The 19989-nt window shown below is 47.1% G+C and overlaps 3 protein-coding genes across 11 annotated transcripts in view; 1 reads left to right on the forward strand and 2 right to left on the reverse strand.

Annotated features, from left to right (window-relative positions):
• ANP32E (acidic nuclear phosphoprotein 32 family member E) overlaps window positions 1-7900 on the reverse strand; it is a 55547-nt gene extending 47647 nt beyond the window's left edge. For 2 of the 5 annotated variants that reach the window (XM_053590789.1, XM_053590786.1), the window contains exon 1: window positions 7779-7900. The gene's annotated coding sequence lies outside the window, so the exon portion shown is untranslated. The other 3 variants (XM_053590787.1, XM_053590785.1, XM_053590784.1) reach the window with 3 other exon arrangements.
• Window positions 7901-7965: 65 nt separating this feature from the next.
• CA14 (carbonic anhydrase 14) lies at window positions 7966-14594 on the forward strand. 4 transcript variants are annotated; one of them, XM_053590777.1, is made up of 11 exons: window positions 7966-8359; window positions 10335-10355; window positions 11241-11420; window positions 12361-12503; window positions 12715-12810; window positions 12968-13034; window positions 13217-13374; window positions 13471-13591; window positions 13806-13826; window positions 13930-14014; window positions 14137-14594. In XM_053590777.1, the coding sequence occupies exons 1-11, from the start codon at window positions 8305-8307 to the stop codon at window positions 14201-14203; spliced, it is 1014 nt and encodes a 337-aa protein (XP_053446752.1). In that variant the 5' UTR covers window positions 7966-8304; the 3' UTR covers window positions 14204-14594. The 4 variants fall into 4 exon arrangements, with proteins under 4 accessions (XP_053446752.1, XP_053446749.1, XP_053446751.1 ...); XM_053590774.1 differs by lacking the exon at window positions 13930-14014 and having other exon boundaries at window positions 7984-8359; XM_053590776.1 differs by lacking the exons at window positions 13806-13826; window positions 13930-14014 and having other exon boundaries at window positions 7984-8359.
• APH1A (aph-1 homolog A, gamma-secretase subunit) lies at window positions 10344-18699 on the reverse strand. Of its 2 annotated transcripts, none has more exons than XM_053590791.1 (7): window positions 18324-18699; window positions 17648-17818; window positions 17144-17217; window positions 16787-16909; window positions 16509-16636; window positions 15995-16118; window positions 10344-10554 (listed from the first exon to the last, which is right to left on the reverse strand). In XM_053590791.1, the coding sequence occupies exons 1-7, from the start codon at window positions 18434-18436 to the stop codon at window positions 10490-10492; spliced, it is 798 nt and encodes a 265-aa protein (XP_053446766.1). In that variant the 5' UTR covers window positions 18437-18699; the 3' UTR covers window positions 10344-10489. The 2 variants fall into 2 exon arrangements, with proteins under 2 accessions (XP_053446766.1, XP_053446765.1); XM_053590790.1 differs by lacking the exon at window positions 10344-10554 and adding an exon at window positions 14884-15664.
• Window positions 18700-19989: the final 1290 nt, after the last annotated feature.

Here is a 19989-nt window from a genome sequence, read left to right on the forward strand (position 1 = left end):
TAGCACTTTGGGAAGCCAAGGAGGAAGGATTACTTGAAGCCAGGAGTTCCAGACCAGCTTTAGCAAGAGTGAGAGCCCCATCTCTACTAAAAATAGAAAACCTAGGTGGGCATAGTGGCCCACACCTATAATCCCAGCTACTCGGGACGATGGCTTGAGCCCAGGAGTTTGAGGTTGCTGTGAGCTATGAGGAAGCCAGTGCATTCTAGCCCAGGCAACAGAGCAAGAACCTGTCTAACCAAACAAATATATATATATATATGATAAATATATATGTGTGTGTGTAATACCCTGTTTCCCAAAAAATAAGACATCCTCCGAAAATAAAATAAGACCTACTTACAGGAAAGATAAGACGTCCCCTGAAAATAAGACCTAGTACATCTTTGGGAGCACACCTTAAAATAAGACACTGTCTTATTTTCGGGGAAACAGGGTATATATAATTAATAAAAAAGAAAGAAAATATCAAAATATACTCCTCAGATATCTGTATCAAGAGGTTGAGGGTATCACACCTGTAATGCTAGCACTCTGAGAGGCTGAGGTGGGTGGATTGCCTGAGCTCATGAGTTCAAGACTAGCTTGGGCAAGAGTGAGACCCATCTCTAAAAATAGCCAGGTGTTGTGGCAGGCACCTGTAGTCCCAGCGACCCAGGAGGCTGAGGCAAGAGAATCACTTGAGCCCAAGAGTTTGAGGTTGCTGTGAGCAACCATAGTACTCTACTGAGGGTGGCAAAGTGAGACTCTGTCTCAAAAAAAAAAAAAGGTTGAGGGTAGAAGAAGTGTGTGTCAGGAAAGAAATCTGTAAAAGGGCGGTGCCTGTGGCTCAGTGAGTAGGGCGCTGGCTCCATATACCGAGGGTGGCAGATTCAAACCCGGCCCTGGCCAAACAGCAACAAAAAAATAGCCAGGCCTTATGGTGGGTACCTGTAGTTCCACCTACTTGGGAGGCTGAGGCAAGAGAATTGCCTAAGCCCAGGAGTTGGAGGTTGCTGTGAGCTGTGTGATGCCACAGCTCTCTACCGAGGGTGATAAAGTGAGACTCCTGTCTCTACAAAAAAAAAGAAATCTGTAAAAGAAGTAAAGCCTCATTTTCATGTATGTTTCAGTAAATATTTTCTCTGCCTCAAGTTGAGAGAATTGTAGCACAAGTAGATAGTTTTAAAAGTCAAACAGATTGGGCGGTGCCTGTGGCTCAGCGGGTAGGGCGCCAGTCCCATATGCCGGAGGTGGCGGGTTCAAACCCAGCCCCGGCCAAATTAAAAAAAAAAAAAAAAAAAAAGTCAAACAGATTAACAAAGGCCATAATGGGGCGGCGCCTGTGGCTGTAAGGCGCCGGCCCCATATACCAAGGGTGGCGGGTTCAAACCCGGCCTTGGCTGAACTGCAACCAAAAAATAGCTGGGCATTGTGGCGGGCGCCTGTAGTCCCAGCTACTCGGGAGGCTGAGGCAAAAGAATTGCTTAAGCCCAGGAGTTGGAGGTTGCTGTGAGCTGTGTGATGCCATGGCACTCTACCAAGGGCCATAAAGTGAGACTCTGTCTCTACAAAAAAAAAAACAAAGGCCATAATGAAATACTCTATTCTTCTTACATCTAATTCTGGCTTCTCAGAGATAATCACTGCACCTTTTAAACTATTTCTTCTCATATTTAACTTAAATTTGCAACAGCATGTTTATACTACTTTTACTTGATTTTCAGTCTTAGGTATTATTTTCTAATAACTTTTTAATAACAGTATTTTGCACTAGAAGAAATTATTTTAGTGTTATACTTTCCCCAGAAAATGATGAGTTACTTTCAATATGTGTCTTTGAAGAGCTTGCCACACTCGCTAATTTAGACTTTACATACCTGTAAGCCAAAATTTCCCCCAAATGAACTTATCTCTCACTTTATACTAAATGTCCATAAGAAAATGAGAATCATTGTAGAGAAATTTCACCATGTTACAAGTGAATTTTATTTCTGTGTGATAGCTAAAAAGTAACAAAGGAACAAAAAATACTGAATTTTTGTCTAGAAGGGCAAACTAATTCTAGGGTCCTTTATTTATCTCCCTAAAAAAAAGAAGAAAGGAATGATGACTTCTGTAAATACCACTGGAGGAATATAACCTTTTTGAAAGTCAAATATGGCAATAAATGTAGCAAAAACCTTAAAAAGTTCATATCCTAAAGTAAAACCAAAATGACAAACACCCATTGCACACCTATTTGAATCCGTACTTTTTTTTACCTTAATCTCAAAATATCAAGTCCTAGCAAAAATGAAGAAAAATTGTAGCTCTCATACATTGCTGGTAGGAACAAAAAACACTACAACCTCTATGAAAAACAGTTTGGCAGTTTCTTACAAAGTTAAACATACTCTTACCGTACAATCCAGCACAAGCTATTTACTCTCACTCCTAACTATTTACTCAAAACCAATAAAAATGTTAGGTCCTCTCAAAGACTTGTAGTTAGCCAGCTTGGTGGCTCATGCCTGCACTCCCAGTATTTGGGAGGCTGAGGCAGGATTGCCTGAGGCCAAGGGTTTGGGACCAGCCTGGACAACATATCAAGACTCTATCTCTATAAAAAGGTTTTTGTTTGTTTATTTGCTTGCTTGCTTGCCTGTTTTTGAGACAGTCTCACTATGTCACCCTCTACAGAGTGCTGTAGTGTCACAGCTCACAGCAACCTCAAACTCTTGAGCTTAAGCTATTCTCTTGCCTCAGTCTCCCCAGTAGCTGGGAGTACAGGTGCCCACTATTTTTGGTTGCAGTTGTTATTGCTGTTTAGTAGGCCCGGGCGGGGCTCAAACCCACCACCTTGGTGTATGTGACTGGCACCCTACTCACTGCGCTATGGGCGCCAAGCCTCTACAAAAAGTTTTTTTAAAAAATTATCCAGGTGTGGTGGTGCATGCCTGTAGTCCCAGTTATTTGGGAAGCTAAAGGGGAAAGTTCACATGAGCTCAAGAGATTGAGGTTACAGTGAGCTATAATCATGCCACTGCACTCCAGCCTGTCTCTAAAAAAAATTAAAAATTAAAAGAAAAAAGACCTGTACTCAAATGTTTATAGTGGTTTTATTTGTGATTGCCAAAAAATAGAAACAACCCATGTGTTCTTTAATTGGTAAATAGAGAAATAAACTGTAGTACATCTGTATAATAGAAAAACTCAGCAATAAAATAGAACAAATTCTAGATATGCAACAACATGAAGAAATGCTAAGTAAAAGCCAAACTCAAAAGATTACACACCATATAATTTCAAACATAAGGCATTTTGAGAAAGGCAATATTAGAGAATCAGGAAATTGATCAGTATTTACCAAAGGATGAGTATGGAAAGAGAAGTTCAGTACAAGAGGGCACAGGGGAATTATGGCAGGAGTAGTAGTGATGAAACTGTTTCATATCTTGATTATAATAGTGGTTACATAACTATCTGTATTTGTCAAAACTCATAGAACTATACACCATAAAGGATGAATTTTACTGTGTATAAATTATACCTCCATGAACGTGACTTTTAAAAAAGGATGAGTTTGAAACTTTTCATAACAAGTTTTCAAAGAGAGTACACATCCTTTTGCAATTCTACTTCTAGGAAACAGTTGTACAAAGTGCATAGATATATATGGATGGGAATATTATAGTAAATTGTCATAGGTAAAAATCGAAAACAACGTGATAGTCCAAATGCAGAGGATTGGTTAAATATGTTAGGTCATTAGTCCCAGCTACTCAGGAGGCTGAGGCAAGAGAATCGCCTAAGCCCTGGAGTTGGAAGTTCCTGTGAGCTGTGTGACGCCACGGCACTCTACCAAGGGCGATAAAGTGAGACTCTGTCTCTACAAAAAAAAAAAAATATATATATATATATATACACACACACACACACATGTATGTATGTATGTTAGGTTACTTCTATACAATAGTATATAGCCATTAAATTGATAACACAGATATAGATTTATTGACATAGAAAAATGTTCACAAAATAGTGTTAAGGAAAGAAACAGGCTATAGGCCAATTATGCATATGGTATGGTCCCATTTTGTAAAAAATACCACATATATAGGGCTGGGTGTGATGGCTCACAACTGTAATCCTAGCACTTTGGGAGGCCAAGGCAGGTGGATTGCCTGAGCTCAGAAGTTCGAGATTAGCCTGAGCAAGAGTGAGACCCTATCTCTACTAAAAATAGGTGGGTACCTGTTGTCCCAGCCACTCAGGAGGCTGAGGCAGGAGGATTGCTTAAAATCCAGGAGTTTGAGGTTGCTGTGAACTGTGCTAATGCCACAGCACTCTAGCCTGGGCAACAGAGTGAAACCCTATTTCAAAATAAATAAATAAAAATTTAAAAGGAGCTAAGCAGTCAGCTCTTTCCAACATACACAGATTTATATTCAACCTGTGATAGTGCTACTTAAATAAAAGATTTCTATTACATGAAATAATAAACATGTTGGTTGGTAGAAAATAGGAATAATGAAGAATTTATGGGTTCAATAAATTCATTTCATTTTTTAAGATATTGCCTTAGAAATAACTTTAGGGTTTTTTTTTTTTTTTGAGACAGTCTTATTTTATCGCCCTCAGTAGAGTGCAATGGTGTCACAGATCACAGTAACCTCAAACTTTTTTTTTTAGAGACAGAGTCTCACTTTATCACCCTCAGTAGAGTGCTATGGCGTCACAGCTCACAGCAACCTGCAACTCCTGGGCTTAGGTGATTCTCTTGCATCAGCCTCCTGAGTAGCTGGGACTACAGGTACTCACCACAACACCCCGCTATTTTTTTTTTTTTGCAGTTTGGCCCGGGCTGGGTTCAAACCTGCCACCCTCAGTATATGGGGCCGGGGCCCTACCCACTGAGCCACAGGCACTGCCCCCAAACTCAAACTCGTGGACTCAAGTGATTCTCTTGCTTCAGCCCCCCAAGGAGCTGGAACTATAAGTGCCCGCCATAATGCCCGGCTACTTTTAGAGATGGGATCTCGCTTTGGCTCAGGCTGGTCTGGAACCTGTGAGCTCAGGCAATCCACCTGCTTTGGCTTCGCATGTACTGGGATTACAGGCGTGAGCCACCACATCAGGCCCAATGTCTTTAAAAAAAAAAACTGAAGTATTGTTATTCATTCTTTATAATTAGATGAGTTGCAATATTTCAAACCACAAGCTTTTACCTGGCCTCTGTTTGCAGGATTCTCACACAGCATCTGTTATATTATGTGAACTGGAAAACTGAGGAATGATTCAAGGGATTCTGACCACTCTCCTCTCCTAAATTACTCTGAATTATTTCTTAAACCTTTTCGTGTTTGCTTAAGGAACAATACCAAAGTGTTAGAAGAAAAGCATGTTACAAATGTGATTACCCACCAAATTAGAATACCTCTGAGTCTATATTACTTCGTGTGTCAAGGCTGTTTCCTCTTTTAGGAAATCTGAATTCATCTGTCTCCTCACTGATTCTCTCTTCTTTGTAATTAGGTATGACCTCTACTGTGTAGCTAGAGCAAGTTCCTATGTGACTGTACTTGTTTCCTTTTGATCTGCTTTCCTTCCTTACCAAACTCTCATTTACTCCACCACACAAACTCAGAGCACCTAATTGGTTCCTGTAATGTGTTTTAGACTAGTGAGTTTAAATATCTAGGTTAAGACCTATTAAGAACAAACAAAGTCACTACACTCGCACGCGTTTGATTCTGGTTTGCTCAAGTTTCAGAGCATTTGCAAGGACAGGAGATGGCGCCAGAAGGCAGTGGAATATTTGGTTTGGGTTTTAAGAGTTTTAACCAATCCCAGAGGGAGAAAAGAGCTTGAGAGGGAGAAGTCAGAACTGCAACAAAAGTGCCCCAGTGTGAGTGGAAACAAAGGAGAGGGATGAGGGGTCGTGTCACTTTTTGGGGGGTGGGGGTGGGGAGACTTACGGATAAGAATTCATTTGACATCTACTCCAAATCAGCATGGCTAGAAAGCAACAACAGAAATAACCACAGCAAAACCAAAGAACGAAATAAAGTCAAAGCCCAGGAGAACAGTGCTGGCCACCCATCTCCCTCTCTCCTAAAAACAAGGACCTTTGTGTTTGAACCCAGAGAGCCCCAGGACCAAAGAAGTGTTGATCTGAGGCTAAGCTATCTTTATGAAACAATATCCAATTGTGTAGGCAAAATCCTAAAGCCTACCAGCAGGGAAATACTTCCCAGAAGGAATCACACAAAAAACATTTTTGTAAGTAAACTTTTTAAATTCATAGATGAGCCAGGAGATGGCGCCTGTCAAGACACACTGCCTGGCTTGAAGTCTGAATCTCAGCCCAGAGCTCCACAGAACGCTGTCCTGCCAGAGGTCATTTTGTCCAGACCTCTTCTTTCCTCCTAGACCTCTTCTTTCATACCAAGACATCTGTTCTCTCTCTCTCTTTTTTTTTTTTCTGTTCCTTTGTATTAACTATCCTGATTCCCCAGAAGTCTAATTTATACTTTAAGCCTCTTATTCTTCTTAGGTGGGGTGGATGGAGCTTTGGAGGAAACTAAAAACATAAAACTTTCTTGTACAGGAAAAATAATTTGGAGGGTGATAAGAGAATAAAAAAGGTACTGACATCTGCAAAATAGCTTTGCTTTGCAGATCAATCACAGGGCACAGAAAGGCATGGTGAGCGCCTGTCTCTGCAGGAGCTGATGATCCAGCACATGCATTATTCTGTTCATTTGGCGTTTATCCTGCTCCCTTATTTAGCTGCTGTTCCTTTTGTTTGTCTATTTATTGCTGCTCAGCAGAAGCAAGGAGGGCAGAGGAGCTCAAATGGGTACATCCTCCCGGCTGGTAACTCTGATGAAGGGCAAGGAGGAGAAGGAGGTTTCAACGTCTGCCTTGAGTCTGCCTTGAAATTATCAGTGGGCTTCACATTCTCTAATGAGGGATTTAGGATGTACATTCCAATCAGGATTTCTAGTCCCCTGGGGGAACACACGTCAGCCCACATTCCTGAGACTCGCAGCCTCCACGCTCCATTGGCCCAGCTCCTTGGTGGCAGGTTGCACTCAGTTCCACTTGTTCTACAAGGACCCTTTGTTGGGCAGGGGAGTGAAGACCCTGGGCCCCTTGTCCATCTGGATCACATGGTCTCTCTCTGGTCTCCCCCCAGTCTGTCTTTTTCTGGTGGTGGTAGCAATTGTTACTAAAGCCTCCCCACCTCCCTTTCTGCTCCCGGCCTCTCTGCCAGAGGTCAGTGTCCTCTTCAGTGACAAAAGCCGCCCTAGATCTGGGCTCCCTGGGGAGGGAGGTGACTGGGTCTGTCAGTTAAAGCCGCTGTCTCTCAGTGGTGCTGCCGCAGCCCCTCCCCCACTGGGCACACAAATGGGCTTTATCCAGCAAACAAAACCACCACCCCCCCAGGCTACATAGGCACGTGGACCCAGGCCTCACCGTGGGAAGGGGTTGGTGACTGGCACAGGAGAAGAGATCGCTCCAGACAACTCCTTGCCTCACTTCTCTTTCCATTATCCACAAGGGATGTTTTAGTCCTTGACTTCTCATCCCTCACCTGTACAGAGTCCAGGGGTATCTTGGGAGAGGGGCTGCAGCTGCACTCCTGTTCCAGGGTAGCCAAGGTTCTGCAGCGGATTGGGAACAGGTGCCCCCACCATCTGCCCCACATCATCCAGGGAGCTGCTCCTCAGAGAATCCAAGCAGGGGAGTGAATACACTGTCTGCTTGAGGGCACTGGAATGGACCCCAAAGCCCCCCTTCCTTTACCTCACCTGCTCCAGGGGACACCATCTGAGCAGCGTCTGTGTGACTAGCAGAGGAAGGAAGAGCTCACACCAGCTGGGCTCCTGAGTAAGGGCCAGGGCTCCGGTGAAACCCGCACCAGGCTCCAGCTCCAGTGGGGCCATCCTGCATGCCTAATTGGCTATTTAAGGAGCTGTTCACCAGCAGCCTGGGCAGCCCCCCCTCCCCACATACACCCGTCCAGAGCCACCTTAAAAGCAGAAGGCAGTTGTGAAGTGGCTGGTCAGAAAGTGGAGTGAAGACTGCAGAGGGAGATAAAGAGAGAGGGCAGAGAGAAAGAGAGAGAGGCAGCAGGAAAACTGTCCTGGGGATCCAGAAATCCATGGTACCCTACTGAAAACCGAGTTCCCTAGCAGCCCACAGAGACGGAGACGGCAAGAGAACAAGAGATAAAGACACCACCAAGAACTCTCCTCTCTCTTTCCTCTCCCCTCCATCCCAGTCCTCCATCCAGTCCCTACACTCCGAGTCCCCTGTGCCACTTCCTGGGATATCATGTTGTTCTTCGCCCTCCTACTAGAGGTGATTTGGATCCTGGCTGCAGATGGGGGTAGGTACACTGGATGTCTGTGTGTCGATCTGTCCACATTCCTGGTGTCCACATTCCTGTTATGTGTGCTTAATGGGGGGAGGAGAGGTGTAAAAGGAAGCCTAGAGGCTGGAATAATGAGCTCGGGAAAGAGGGTGGCAGAACCACTTCCCTGTGTCTCTCTTTGCCTTCTCAGCCTTGCTGTTACTGGGAATGGGGAAGAATTAGCCTGAGACAGGGTGTGCACGCACACAAATGCTGGGATCTCTATGCGAGCTACAGACTTTCTCCAGAGCTCTTTCTCCCACTGCCCTGATCCCATGCAGCCCTCCTCGCCTTCTTTATTTATGAACTGCTCTAATTAGGAGTCAAGAGGCCTGGAGTGGAAGTCTATATTTCTTGCCCAACTTAGACCCTGGTCTCCAACAGATCCCCTCATGGCTAAGGACCCCTCTTGATGCTAGACAAACTAACTTTTCAGTTTTCCCCTGAAAGCTGTAGCTATAATAGTCAATATTTGTTTGGTACTTTATAGTTTACAAAGGACTCTTAAGAGCTCCCAGGAGATAAGGAATGATTCTTGGAAGAATGGGCTACGTGTCCAGGAATGTCCCCAGGGACCCCTATATCTAATTTTTGTGTTTCCTGTGCCTACCATAGTATCCAGCACATAGTAGGCATGTAATTGAGGTCTGCTGGAAAACCAGGGTGAAGGGAGTGTCCAAAGAGCAGAGGGGAATGAAGATAGGGTAAAACGTAGGAGGCAGGGGAAGCCAGTGGAAGCAAAATGGAGAATCACAAATCTCATCTGAGGAAAGAGAAAAAAATAAGTAAAAGATGTAGAATCAGTGTGTTGAGGATTTGATGGGAGGGAAAGGGTGCCTTCACAGAACCAGGCAATTCTAGTTGTTAGGGTATCCTGCAAAGCTGGTAAACAAGAGGCTGCGCCCAGCCTTCTTGCCTACTCTTCAGACTTGTCTAAACCAAGGAATGGGCCAGCAGAACAGTCAAGGACGATTTCCAGGATGTTTTACAAGTGTGAGGAATTTAAAGGAATAAGAGACAGAGAGGAAGAATTTAGGAATTTTCTCCATATTTTCTAGCAATTTGAATATTGCAGCAAAAACCCACACAGCCTCTCTGTTCTTCTTGAAGCAGGTTGGCCCTGGGTAGGGTTTAAACCGGCAGACCCCCCAGCCTCTCTACCAGAGACAGAACTAAACGAAAGCCTGGCATGTGACTCAGCTGGCAGCTCTCTTTTCTACACACAATGCTTCACTTTCATCCTGTCCCTGCTAGCCTGGCTGCCCGTGCCCACCCATCACTCTCAGTCTAGTGAAGACCCTACCCTGACTCCCGCCCTGCCATCTGGGAATGTAGGGAACAGAGATTCCTGGTGATGGGGAGTTTCCTGTAGAGTAACTGGGACTAGAAAGTGACTCAGTGGCTTGATTCATATGATGCTTCAAAGCAAAGGAGTAATCCCTGCTTCTCCCATCAGTAGTACCCCCCAACGCGTGCATACACACACACACACACACAGGGCACGCACGTGGGCACATGCTCTCTGAATTTCTTTCCCCTTTCCTCTTCCTAGTCCCTTTCCTCCAAACCCTCTGCCCACACCCTCGCCCCACCCCGTGTTAGATTGACTTGGTACAAGTTAGAAAAAATAAGGGCCGAGCCAACAGCAAACTTGAATCCAGGTTAATTTTAGTCTCTCAGCTTTCTCTCTTTTCATTCCTCCTCCCCCTTTGTCCTTTAGCAAGCCCAGCACAGCCTGGCTGGTGATTTTAAACAGCACCCGCCCCCCCCCCCCCAAACCTTCCCACTGAGGTATCCAGTTTCAGGGCTTCCTTCGGGAAGTGTTGGAGTACAGGGAGGAGGGAGAGTGAAGAGGGAGGTGGAGCCTGGCCTTCCAAAGGAGGGGAGAGGAGTGGAGGCCAGGGCCCTGCCCCAGCCTGCTGACTGTAACCCAAACCTTTCTGCCTTGCAGGTCAACACTGGACATACGAGGGTGAGAGCAGAATTTGAGGCCTACTGACTCCCCTTTCACACTGGGCTCTCCTCACCTGGCAGGAATATGTGTCCTGTGGGTAGAGAGGAGGTTTCCGTCAGCTTCTTGCCCCAGCTCCTCTCTTCTGGGTCTCATCATGGCCTAGGTTTCACATATATGGCTCCTGTGTCCTCAGTAAATCCCTTTAGGATTGAGGGAGCTGGAGTGGAAAGGAAACTGGGTGAGGAAAAGAACTCTGAGCTTAACTACCTGGTCTCTTTCTATCCTAATTGGTCCTACCTACAACCTGCACCTGGAACTGGGACCGAGCTGGAGGTCAGGAGTGAGGAAGAGTCTGGCAGAATAATCTTTGACCTCAGGGGAGGTGGAACTCAATTCCTGTGAACTGTTGATATAATGACTTAACTGAACTCCAGCGTCCATGCAAGGTCAAGGTCACAAGTTTGTGTGAGAGCAAGAAGTGAATGATGGAAAGTCAGGATATCTGACTTCATAGGGGACCACATGGAGACCTATCTCTCTAGGATTATTTTACTTGTTCCCATTTTTCTACTCCTACTCTGTAATCCAACCTCTCCAGGTATTTAAGCTTTCTGTCCATTCCCTCTTCCCTTCATTTAGTTTTCTTGTTCTCAAACTACAGGTAAGTAAAAGAGACACCACTCCCCTATCAGAACAGTGGGGAATCATCACTATCTCCAGGAATGAATTACAGCATGAAATCCAGCCAGGACTCCTACCTCACCCAGCCCTGCACAACTGGGTCTTGAAGGACTGGAGTGAAATGAATTTCTACCTCCACACATGTATAATTCAGTTTGGGAGGGGGGTCTTGAAAGGTTGGAACTGGAGGGCAAGACCAATGTCCTTGGTAACTCCCACCAGGCCCACATGGTCAGGACCATTGGCCAGCCTCTTACCCTGAGTGTGGAAGCAATGCCCAATCCCCCATTGACATCCAGACAGACAGTGTGACATTTGACCCTGAGTTGCCTCCTCTTCAGCCCCATGGATATGACCAGCCTGGCACAGAGCCTTTGGACCTGCACAATAACGGCCATACAGGTAAAAGCTCAGGTTCTGAGGAGTTGTAGGTTCCAGTTAAAATCTTAGGACTCAGGGCGGCACCTGTGGCTCAGTGAGTAGGGTGCCGGCCCCATATACTGAGGGTGGTGGGTTCAAACCCAGCCCCGGCCAAACTGCAAAAAATAGCCAGGCGTTGTGGCAGGCGCCTGTAGTCCCAGCTACTCAGGAGGCTGAGGCAAGAGAATTGCCTAAACCCAGGAGTTGGAGGTTGCTGTGAGCTGTAATGCCATGGCACTCTACCGAGAGTGATAAAGTAAGACTCTGTCTCTAAAAAAAAAAAAAAAAAAAATCTTAGGACTCAGGCAACAGAAGTAGTCTCTCAGCTTGGCGCCTGCATCTCAGCAGTTAGGGTGCCACCACTGGGGTTGGCCGGTTCAAACCCAGCCCAGGCCTGCCAAACAACGACTACAACCAAAAAATAGCCGGGTGGGCATTTTTTTGCTCTTGTGGTGGGTACCTGTAGTCCCAGCTACTTGGGAGGCTGAGGCAAGAGAATTGCTTAAGCCCAAGAGTTTGAGGTTGCTGTGAGTTGTGACGCCATGGCACTCTACCAAGGGTGACATAGTGAGACACTGTCTCAAAAAAAAAGAAAGAAAGAAAGTAGTCTCCTAACATGTGAGTAATCAGAAAGCTTTATCCATGAATTTAGATATGAGAATGGAGATCAGGCTCCTGCAGCCAAAGTGGGAATTGAAATGTCTATGATCAAACTCACTTGGTAGTTTAGTATTATAGCAGTGACTTGATCTTCACTGAGAAAAGGGGAGATATGCCAGAAAAGCATTGTCCTATGGGAGGAACTGGGTACTATGGAGGGAGGAAACTAGAAGAGGGCTCTGTCTCCCAGGAGGTGGTGCAAAGCAGGGGTGGGAATGTGCCCACATTCCTCTGCTAATCCTGGTTGCTCTCTTCCTCACAGTGCAACTCTCTCTGCCTCCTACCCTGTATCTGGGTGGACTTCTCCGAAAATATGTAGCTGCCCAACTCCACCTGCACTGGGGTCAGAAAGGATCTCCAGGGGGGTCAGAACACCAGATCAACAGTGAAGCCACACCTGCAGAGGTACCAGCGAACAAAGACACGATTACAGGGATGGTCGGTCCTGGGAAGCGAAGGATCTGAACACATTGGGATGAGTCATACTGGGGGGAATAGGCCAACCTTGGGGAGACTGACTAACAGAAGGGGGGGCAGGGCAGCATCAAGGGTCAAGGCCCAGAAGGGGCTGGGGAAAGAAACATTAAATGATTCTATTCCCTCTCCTTTCTCTCAGCTCCACATCGTACATTATGACTCTGATTCCTATAACAGCTTGAGTGAAGCTGCTCAGAGTCCTCAGGGCCTGGCTGTCCTGGGCATCCTAATTGAGGTCAGTGGCCCCCAATTCCTCTAGGTTTCTCTCCAGCACTCAGACTTATTCTGTTGCTGGCCTGCCTCCCAAGGCAGACAGCAACCCACCTATCTATTCTGTGACATGAATGTTTTATTCCAAACGTGGACTCATTCCAAACTCTCTCCCTTTGCAGGTGGGTGAGACTAAGAATATAGCATATGAACACATTCTGAGTCACTTGCATGAAATCAGGCATAAAGGTGAGCCTAAAAACCTACAGCAGAAGTGATGAGACTAGACTTTAAAGAACTTTCAAAATTGACCTAAGAAGCCTTGGGATGAGGCAGTGAGTTAGGACTGGGGAGGTTAACTTCTGGGAGCCACGTCTCAGTAAGCAAGGGTACAATTGAGAGGAAGACGAGTCCCACTCTGTCCTCCCCAGATCAGAAGATCTCGGTGCCTCCCTTCAACGTGAAGGAGCTGCTCCCCACACAGCTCGGGCAGTTCTTCCGTTACAATGGCTCGCTCACTACACCCCCCTGCTACCAGAGTGTGCTCTGGACAGTCTTCAGTGGAAGGGTCCAGATTTCAAGGGGGCAGGTAAGTGGTGGCAGGGTGAGGGAAAAGACGTATTTGTAACCTCAGACCCTCTCCCACTCCCCAAAGTGGCACTTCTTCCACTCTTCTACTCCTCAGCTGGAAATGCTCCAGGAGACATTGTTCTCCACAGAAGAGGAGCCTTCCAACCTCCTGGTACAGAACTACCGTGCCCCTCAGCCTCTCAATCAGCGCATGGTCTTTGCTTCTTTTGTCCAAGGTGACTGCAAGGCTCAGGAGATGGGAAACTGAGTGACTCCAGAGCAGGAACTAGGAAGCCCTTGGGAAGGAAAAGGGCAAGGGTTTTTCTGGACTTACTTTTACTGGGGAAACAGGCCCCACCCCCATGTGCCTAAGGTGATCTTCCCAGGCATAGAAGCAGTGTTGGGATGGGGATCTGAAGTCCCACTGACCCAAGTTCTCTTATCTTACAGTGGGATCCTTGTACACCACAGGTAAGACAGCCCTATCCAGGTACTGGGAAGGCTCTCAGTAAATGGAGGAAAAGCTCAATATCTGTTAGTCCTTAGCTGACACCTCCCACTTTATCTATCCCAGGTGAAATGCTGAGTCTGGGTGTGGGACTCTTGGCTGGCTGTCTCTGCCTTCTGCTAGCCACTTATTTCATCGCTAGAAAGATTTGGTGAGGTCCCACTTTTCCTTCATCCAGTATTTTCTCTTCTATTAAAAAGCAGTCTCTTAATCCACCTCTAATCTGCTTCACTTAGGACACTTGTCATTCTGATGAACCATTCCCCTTTCCAGGAAGAAGAGGCTGGAAAATCAGAAGAGTGTGGTCTTCACCTCAGCACGAGCCACTACTGAGGCATAGACTACCTCTCAAGATACCAGGGATGTGTATGCCTTCCCTTCATGCCTATCAGGGAGCCAGAAAATCCTGTAGTAGAGGGCAGACATCCTCCTTCCTCCAGACACCCCTGACACTATGAACCCAGGCTCTCATTCAAGGAAGAGAGCCTTCAGCCTCTCAAAATATGCCTGAGGTCAGGAGTTCCCTGTGTTGATTGTGCAGAGAACAAACTGTGTTTAGTTGTGGGGAAAGTTTGGGATGTGTCCCCAAGTCCCTCACTCCCACCTTTATGTCCCCTTCCCTAAATATATTGTAGGATCTCACCTTAGGAAAAAGAACTGCTGTTAAAGAGTTATTTTTTTTTTTTTTGCTCAATGTATTTGGAAATTAAAGTTTCTGACTTTAATTCTGACCTAGCCTTTGGGACTCTTGAAAGTGGACAAATTCCTTAATCCCTTGAGTGGTAGCGATGGCAAAGGATAGGGAATAAAAAGCATGGGTGATTAGCTCCTTTTATCCCATCCCTGGAAGAGAAGATTCACTTCTGGGAAAATACTTAACCCACAGTTTCTACCCTTGCATTAAAACTATGCTTGCAGATCAGTGGTTGCCAGGTGATGAAAGAGGCTGGACAAGAGACATGAGAGGGCAGAAATCAATTAATATGTTATCCCCTTCCTTAAAAGCCAGCTCCCCCACAATTACGAAGTCCTTTTTATTAGTCAAAAATCACAATCACCTTGATTAAAAGGATGGGACACTCCACCCTCAGCAGAAAATGTTACAGTTTATAGAAAATTTCCCTATCCCTCCCACACGCCAGTTAAAAACTAGAAAAAAATCTGTCCTCCTTCCCTACAATGTCAGGTTGTCTGACTCCTCCAGTGGCACTTAGCTCTGGAGTAGGCCAGCTCATGGCAGCACCCTCCACTTCACCTTGGGGAGAGGAGGAATGCTGGTGGTCAAGGAGGTTAAAACTATTAGTTCCAGTAATACCAGTTCCCAAACATGCACTTCCTTCCTTTCCCCGTGGGCCCTGGGACCAAGGGGAAATAGATAGAAATGAGCCCAGTCTTGAGGAGAGAAAATACAGCCCAAAGAGGTTAGAAGAGTTCTAACATACCTCCTCCCTCCCCCCATGCAAAAAAGGAAAAAAAGGCAGTTTGGGGTCTTTATCACACCAAACATGGTTCTCCTCTGACCTGAGAAAAAGACCAAGATGTCAAGTCTGGGGACAGAGTACTGGGAAACTCACAGCTTCTCTACCCTTGAGCCTCCATTAATTTCATCTCCAGGGCAATGGCTAAACTAGGTCCCTTTTCTTGGCAGCCTACATTGTCCAGAACTGGAGATGGAGCAATACAGGGTGAGGAGATCAGGAAGGTACCCCAGGCCTAGGGGTCCCCCCCAGGTTCCCTCAGTCCTCGGGTGGGATGCGCAGGGCAGAATACACCATCACCCGACTGTCCTCCTGCCGTCGGCCTGCAGAGGGGAAGGGGGGTGAGTCTTGGGCAGGGTGAGAGCAGAGCACTGACACATGGGGAGTCCTGGACAACAAAGGGGTCCCCAGATGGTGGGGATAAGTGCAGATTCAAACCCACCAGTCACTGACTGGCTGAACCCAAACTGCTCCTGGTAAAGTTTAGAGACTAAAGACTAATGGACAAAGCAGAACCCTGAATGTGGTGGGATAGACTGATGAGGAGACGGAGAATGTGGGCAATGGACCTGGGCTGGGGCTAAGCTCAGTCATGGGCAGTGGACAAGCAGGTGGGATCTATCAGGCGATCTGTCCAGGTAGTCAGTCCTTACACGAGAGGCTGCGCTGGATACTTCGGAGGGACCCTCCAGCTGTGATGAAGGCCCAGAGCCCCATGGAAACAGTGACTACATAGATGGGCAGCAGGCTGGCCTCATACCAAGGGTTTAGGAATGTCTAGGAATGAGGGTAAAAGTAGAAAAGAAGTTAGATTTCACACACACACACACCCCCTAATTCCCATATATTTTTTGTGCCTCCCCCAGATATCACTCTCAAATTTCCAGTCTTTCCTTTTAGAGCACCAACCATCCTGTGGTTAAGGTGACTTTTGGTTTTCAGCTCCCTCAAAGGTTTCTACCACTCCTGCTCATGGAAGTGCATTATAGTTTGGCTAATCCATTCGAACTCATCCCCAGAGCAGGTGATATAATTGATACTGTGGTGAGAGACCTCCAAAGACTCATCAAATTAAGTTTAAAATTTCAAGTGAGGATCTACTTTCCCCCATATCCCACTCACCATTAAACGCTTTCTCACCTAACTCAGGCCCCGCCTCCAACTCACCAGTCCTGATGTCAGTAGGTGACTCCCAACCACCAGGCCCAAAGCCCAGTACCGTCTCCTTTCACAGGCATCAAAGAACACAACTCCCCAAAAGGTATGGAGCAGGATAATGGCTGCTGTCAGAAAGGCTGCAGGAAGGGAGATGGGGATAAGATACATCCCTGATCTTCTCCCAGCCTCCTGAGATGCTGAGCCAAAGAAGTCTCCCAGGGAAGGCCAATAAATCACATCAGGGCCAGGAATAAATGGGGCATGAAGACATAGGAAGTGAGTCTTACCTGAAGTTAGGAAGTAATAGGGTGAGTCTCCATGGATCCCAACCACACCTGGCCCAAGTGCATCGGCCAAAATATTGATAACTGAGAAGACACCACTGATGATACCGAAGGAGAGACCAGAAACTGGAGGAAGGGAGGGTCTCATCAATGTCAAGAGATCACTATGGCCTGTTTAACAGTGACCCGTCCCCATTCCCAGTCACAATTCTTCCATAACTATTCTCCCTCCAGACCACCTCTGCTTGGAAGTCAAGCATGAAGGAAAACAAGAAGCCACTTAGAATGTGTGGATGTTTAGACTTCCCTAGGGGAGGGGGCTGTCCAACTCCCTCCTCCAGTCCCTCTCCCTTGGCTCACCATAGGCCATCTGGCGGATGGAGATGGGTGATCTTCCGTCCTCACTCAGTGATGCTAACCCCTCATCTGCCTTCCTGGGGTGGGGTGGGGTAGGGGAAACATGAGGAAGGGCAGGGATGCTCCTTTCCCTCTAACGTCCTCCCTTAGTGCCTCCTCTTCCAAACCACCACTTCCCATAATGAAATTTTCTTTTTTTTTTTTTTTTTTGTAGAGACAGAGTCTCACTGTACCGCCCTCGGGTAGAGTGCCGTGGCGTCACACGGCTCACAGCAACCTCTAACTCTTGGGCTTACCCGATTCTCTTGCCTCAGCTTCCCGAGCAGCTGGGACTACAGAAGCCCGCCACAACGCCTGGCTATTTTTTTGTTGCAGTTTGGCCGAGGCTGGGTTTGAACCCGCCACCCTCGGCATATGGGGCCGGCGCCCTACTCACTGAGCCACAGGCGCCGCCACCATAATGAAATTTTCAGTCCCTCTCCCCACCAAACCGCCTCATCTTCTTACTTAAGCAGCTTGTAGTAGGCAAAGCGGAACATCTCCTGTAGAAGGACAGAGACTGCAGCACCAAAAATCAGGAGGCCATACTGGAGCCGGGCATCTGACCGGTCGGTCACATGGACCAAGATGAACCAGACCACAGAGGCCAAGAGCAGGGAGACCAGCCAGAAAAATGCCCTGAGAAAAGACAAGGGCAGTGAGATAGGCAATGGTAGGGGCAGCCAAAAAAATCAAGGAGGGGAACCATCCAATTCTGCAGCACAAAAGGTCGAAATTAGACTTCCGATGGTTAGGGATACAAGGACCAGACAGGGTAGGTGTCTCCACCAAAGGACTCATCTGTAGAGATCTGGACGCAGGGGAAGAGGTAGCAATCTTTTAAAAAGTATTCGGAGCGATACAAGTCAGAGTCCATTCCTGGATTCTCCCTTAGGGCGTCTGACTCCGCCAGCCGAGGGCAGCACGGCCCTCTGATGTCTCTCGGTAGAAATACAGAAGGAATCTATGCGATCCCTGGAAAGCGGAAACCAACTGCGGGAAAGGGTAATCACCCAGACTCCCCCACCCGCGTCAAACCTTCACCTACGACTTATCTTCCCCAGCTCAGGCTCCCAGACTCGCCCAGTTCCTCCAGCCCTTCCGCATCCCTCTGTTGACGGGCTCTCTCTGACCTCCAACTCACCCGGCAACCAGGATGATAACACGAAGCGGGTCCCCAGCCACAGTGATTAAGAAAAGCGCGAAGGCCGGGCCGAACGCCACGAATGTGCATCCGAAAAACACCGCAGCCCCCATGGCTGGGCAGCTGGGAGCCGGATAGGGAGAATGGGAGGGGCGCGCCAGCTGAGAGTCCGCGTGGGGTGGCAACGCGACCCCACAAGGGGCGCGGTGCAATGTCACCCCGGACCCCGGGGAAGGGGGGGCACGGAAACCCCAGAGGAAGGTCCGCGCGACTTCCTCTACGGAAGCCGAGAAGGAGACAAAACCCGGCTACAGCCCCATAGTCACCTCCCATCTAATCTCCACCCTCTAAGGCCCATGGAGAATCGGCAGGGCGGACCTTCGGGACAGGGGCGGAGCTTCTGGGCTGGGGGCGGGGCCGAAAACTGGCTGGGGGTTGTAGTCCCCCGGCGCTCAGAACCCTATACCTCACCAGGCTGATGGCTCTAGCAGGTTCTTGGGGATGGGCCGGGAATGGCCCAGTCGTGGCACTGATCCCGGATTCACTTGCAACTTGCTTTCTGTTTCCTTTGGTTAGTTTATGGGGAAGAGTGGTAGCTATCCTACTTCTTCTTCAAGGGCTCCAAAAGGGGAAGTTCCTGTCTGAAACTAAGGAACAAATACAGAGCACTGGATAGACGGTGCAGGGAGACAGGGATGGGTATTGTTCTTACTTGAATGAGAGGAAATGGACAAAAGCTGCTGCCTAAGAGATGAAGCTTAGACGTAAAAGTAGTTCTTTGGACAGGCTGGTAAACATGGGATAAAATATATCACTAATGAAGCCTGAAAGCAAGAGGAGCCTGGAGAGAAATGCCAGGAAAACGTTTTGGGGGAATCAGGAGTTAAAAAGCAATTAGAGCAATGGGGTTGAAGGAAAAGGACATGCCCCTCCCCGCAGTTCCTTTTATGTCATACTTCCTCTATTTATTTTAGAAAAATGAATCTCAGTTGTGGCTCTTCCTCAGGCTGGGAAGAAAGATCCATATTAGAGTGAAATAAAAAGTAGGAGAGGAGGGTATTGAAACTTCATTTGGATGGAGAGAATCTTTAGGCAAAGGAAGAAAATGGGAGGGAATCTCATTTGAGGATGGGAAAGTGAGGGAATCTGGAATAATGTTTTTGAGTGTATAATCAACGTACCAAAAACCACAGAAATTGTTCAAAGAGAACCAGGCTTCCTTTCCTTCCTGCCAGTGATTTATGATTTAATGTATAGGTTTACGCCCACATAGTTGTTTCACACTTTTTCCAAGAAATTCTAGAAAGGAGTTGAGGAATAGATTTACATGAAAAGTAACCAAGCAAATCATTCCCTAATAAGGTTGACAGGATGGGTGCATCCTGGCCAGTGCTCAAGACTCCAGTGTGTTTGAGTCAGGTGAAAAGATAGGGATGAGACAGCTTTTCCTCATCTCTCTTTTGAACTGTTACCACAGTCATCTTCTGACCATGAAGAGCAGACTCTAAACCTATCTTGTTCATGGATAGTTCCACAGAGATTTGCATAGTGCCTGGCTCATAGTAGATAGTATCTATTCTATCTTATGAATAGATTTTTTTTTGGGGGGGGGGGCCGGGGCTGGGTTTGAACCCGCCACCTCCAGCATCTGGGACCGGCGCCCTAC

The sequence above is a fragment of the Nycticebus coucang genome, chromosome 5, assembly GCF_027406575.1.
Source record: "Nycticebus coucang isolate mNycCou1 chromosome 5, mNycCou1.pri, whole genome shotgun sequence".
NCBI classification, from domain to species: domain Eukaryota; kingdom Metazoa; phylum Chordata; class Mammalia; order Primates; family Lorisidae; genus Nycticebus; species Nycticebus coucang.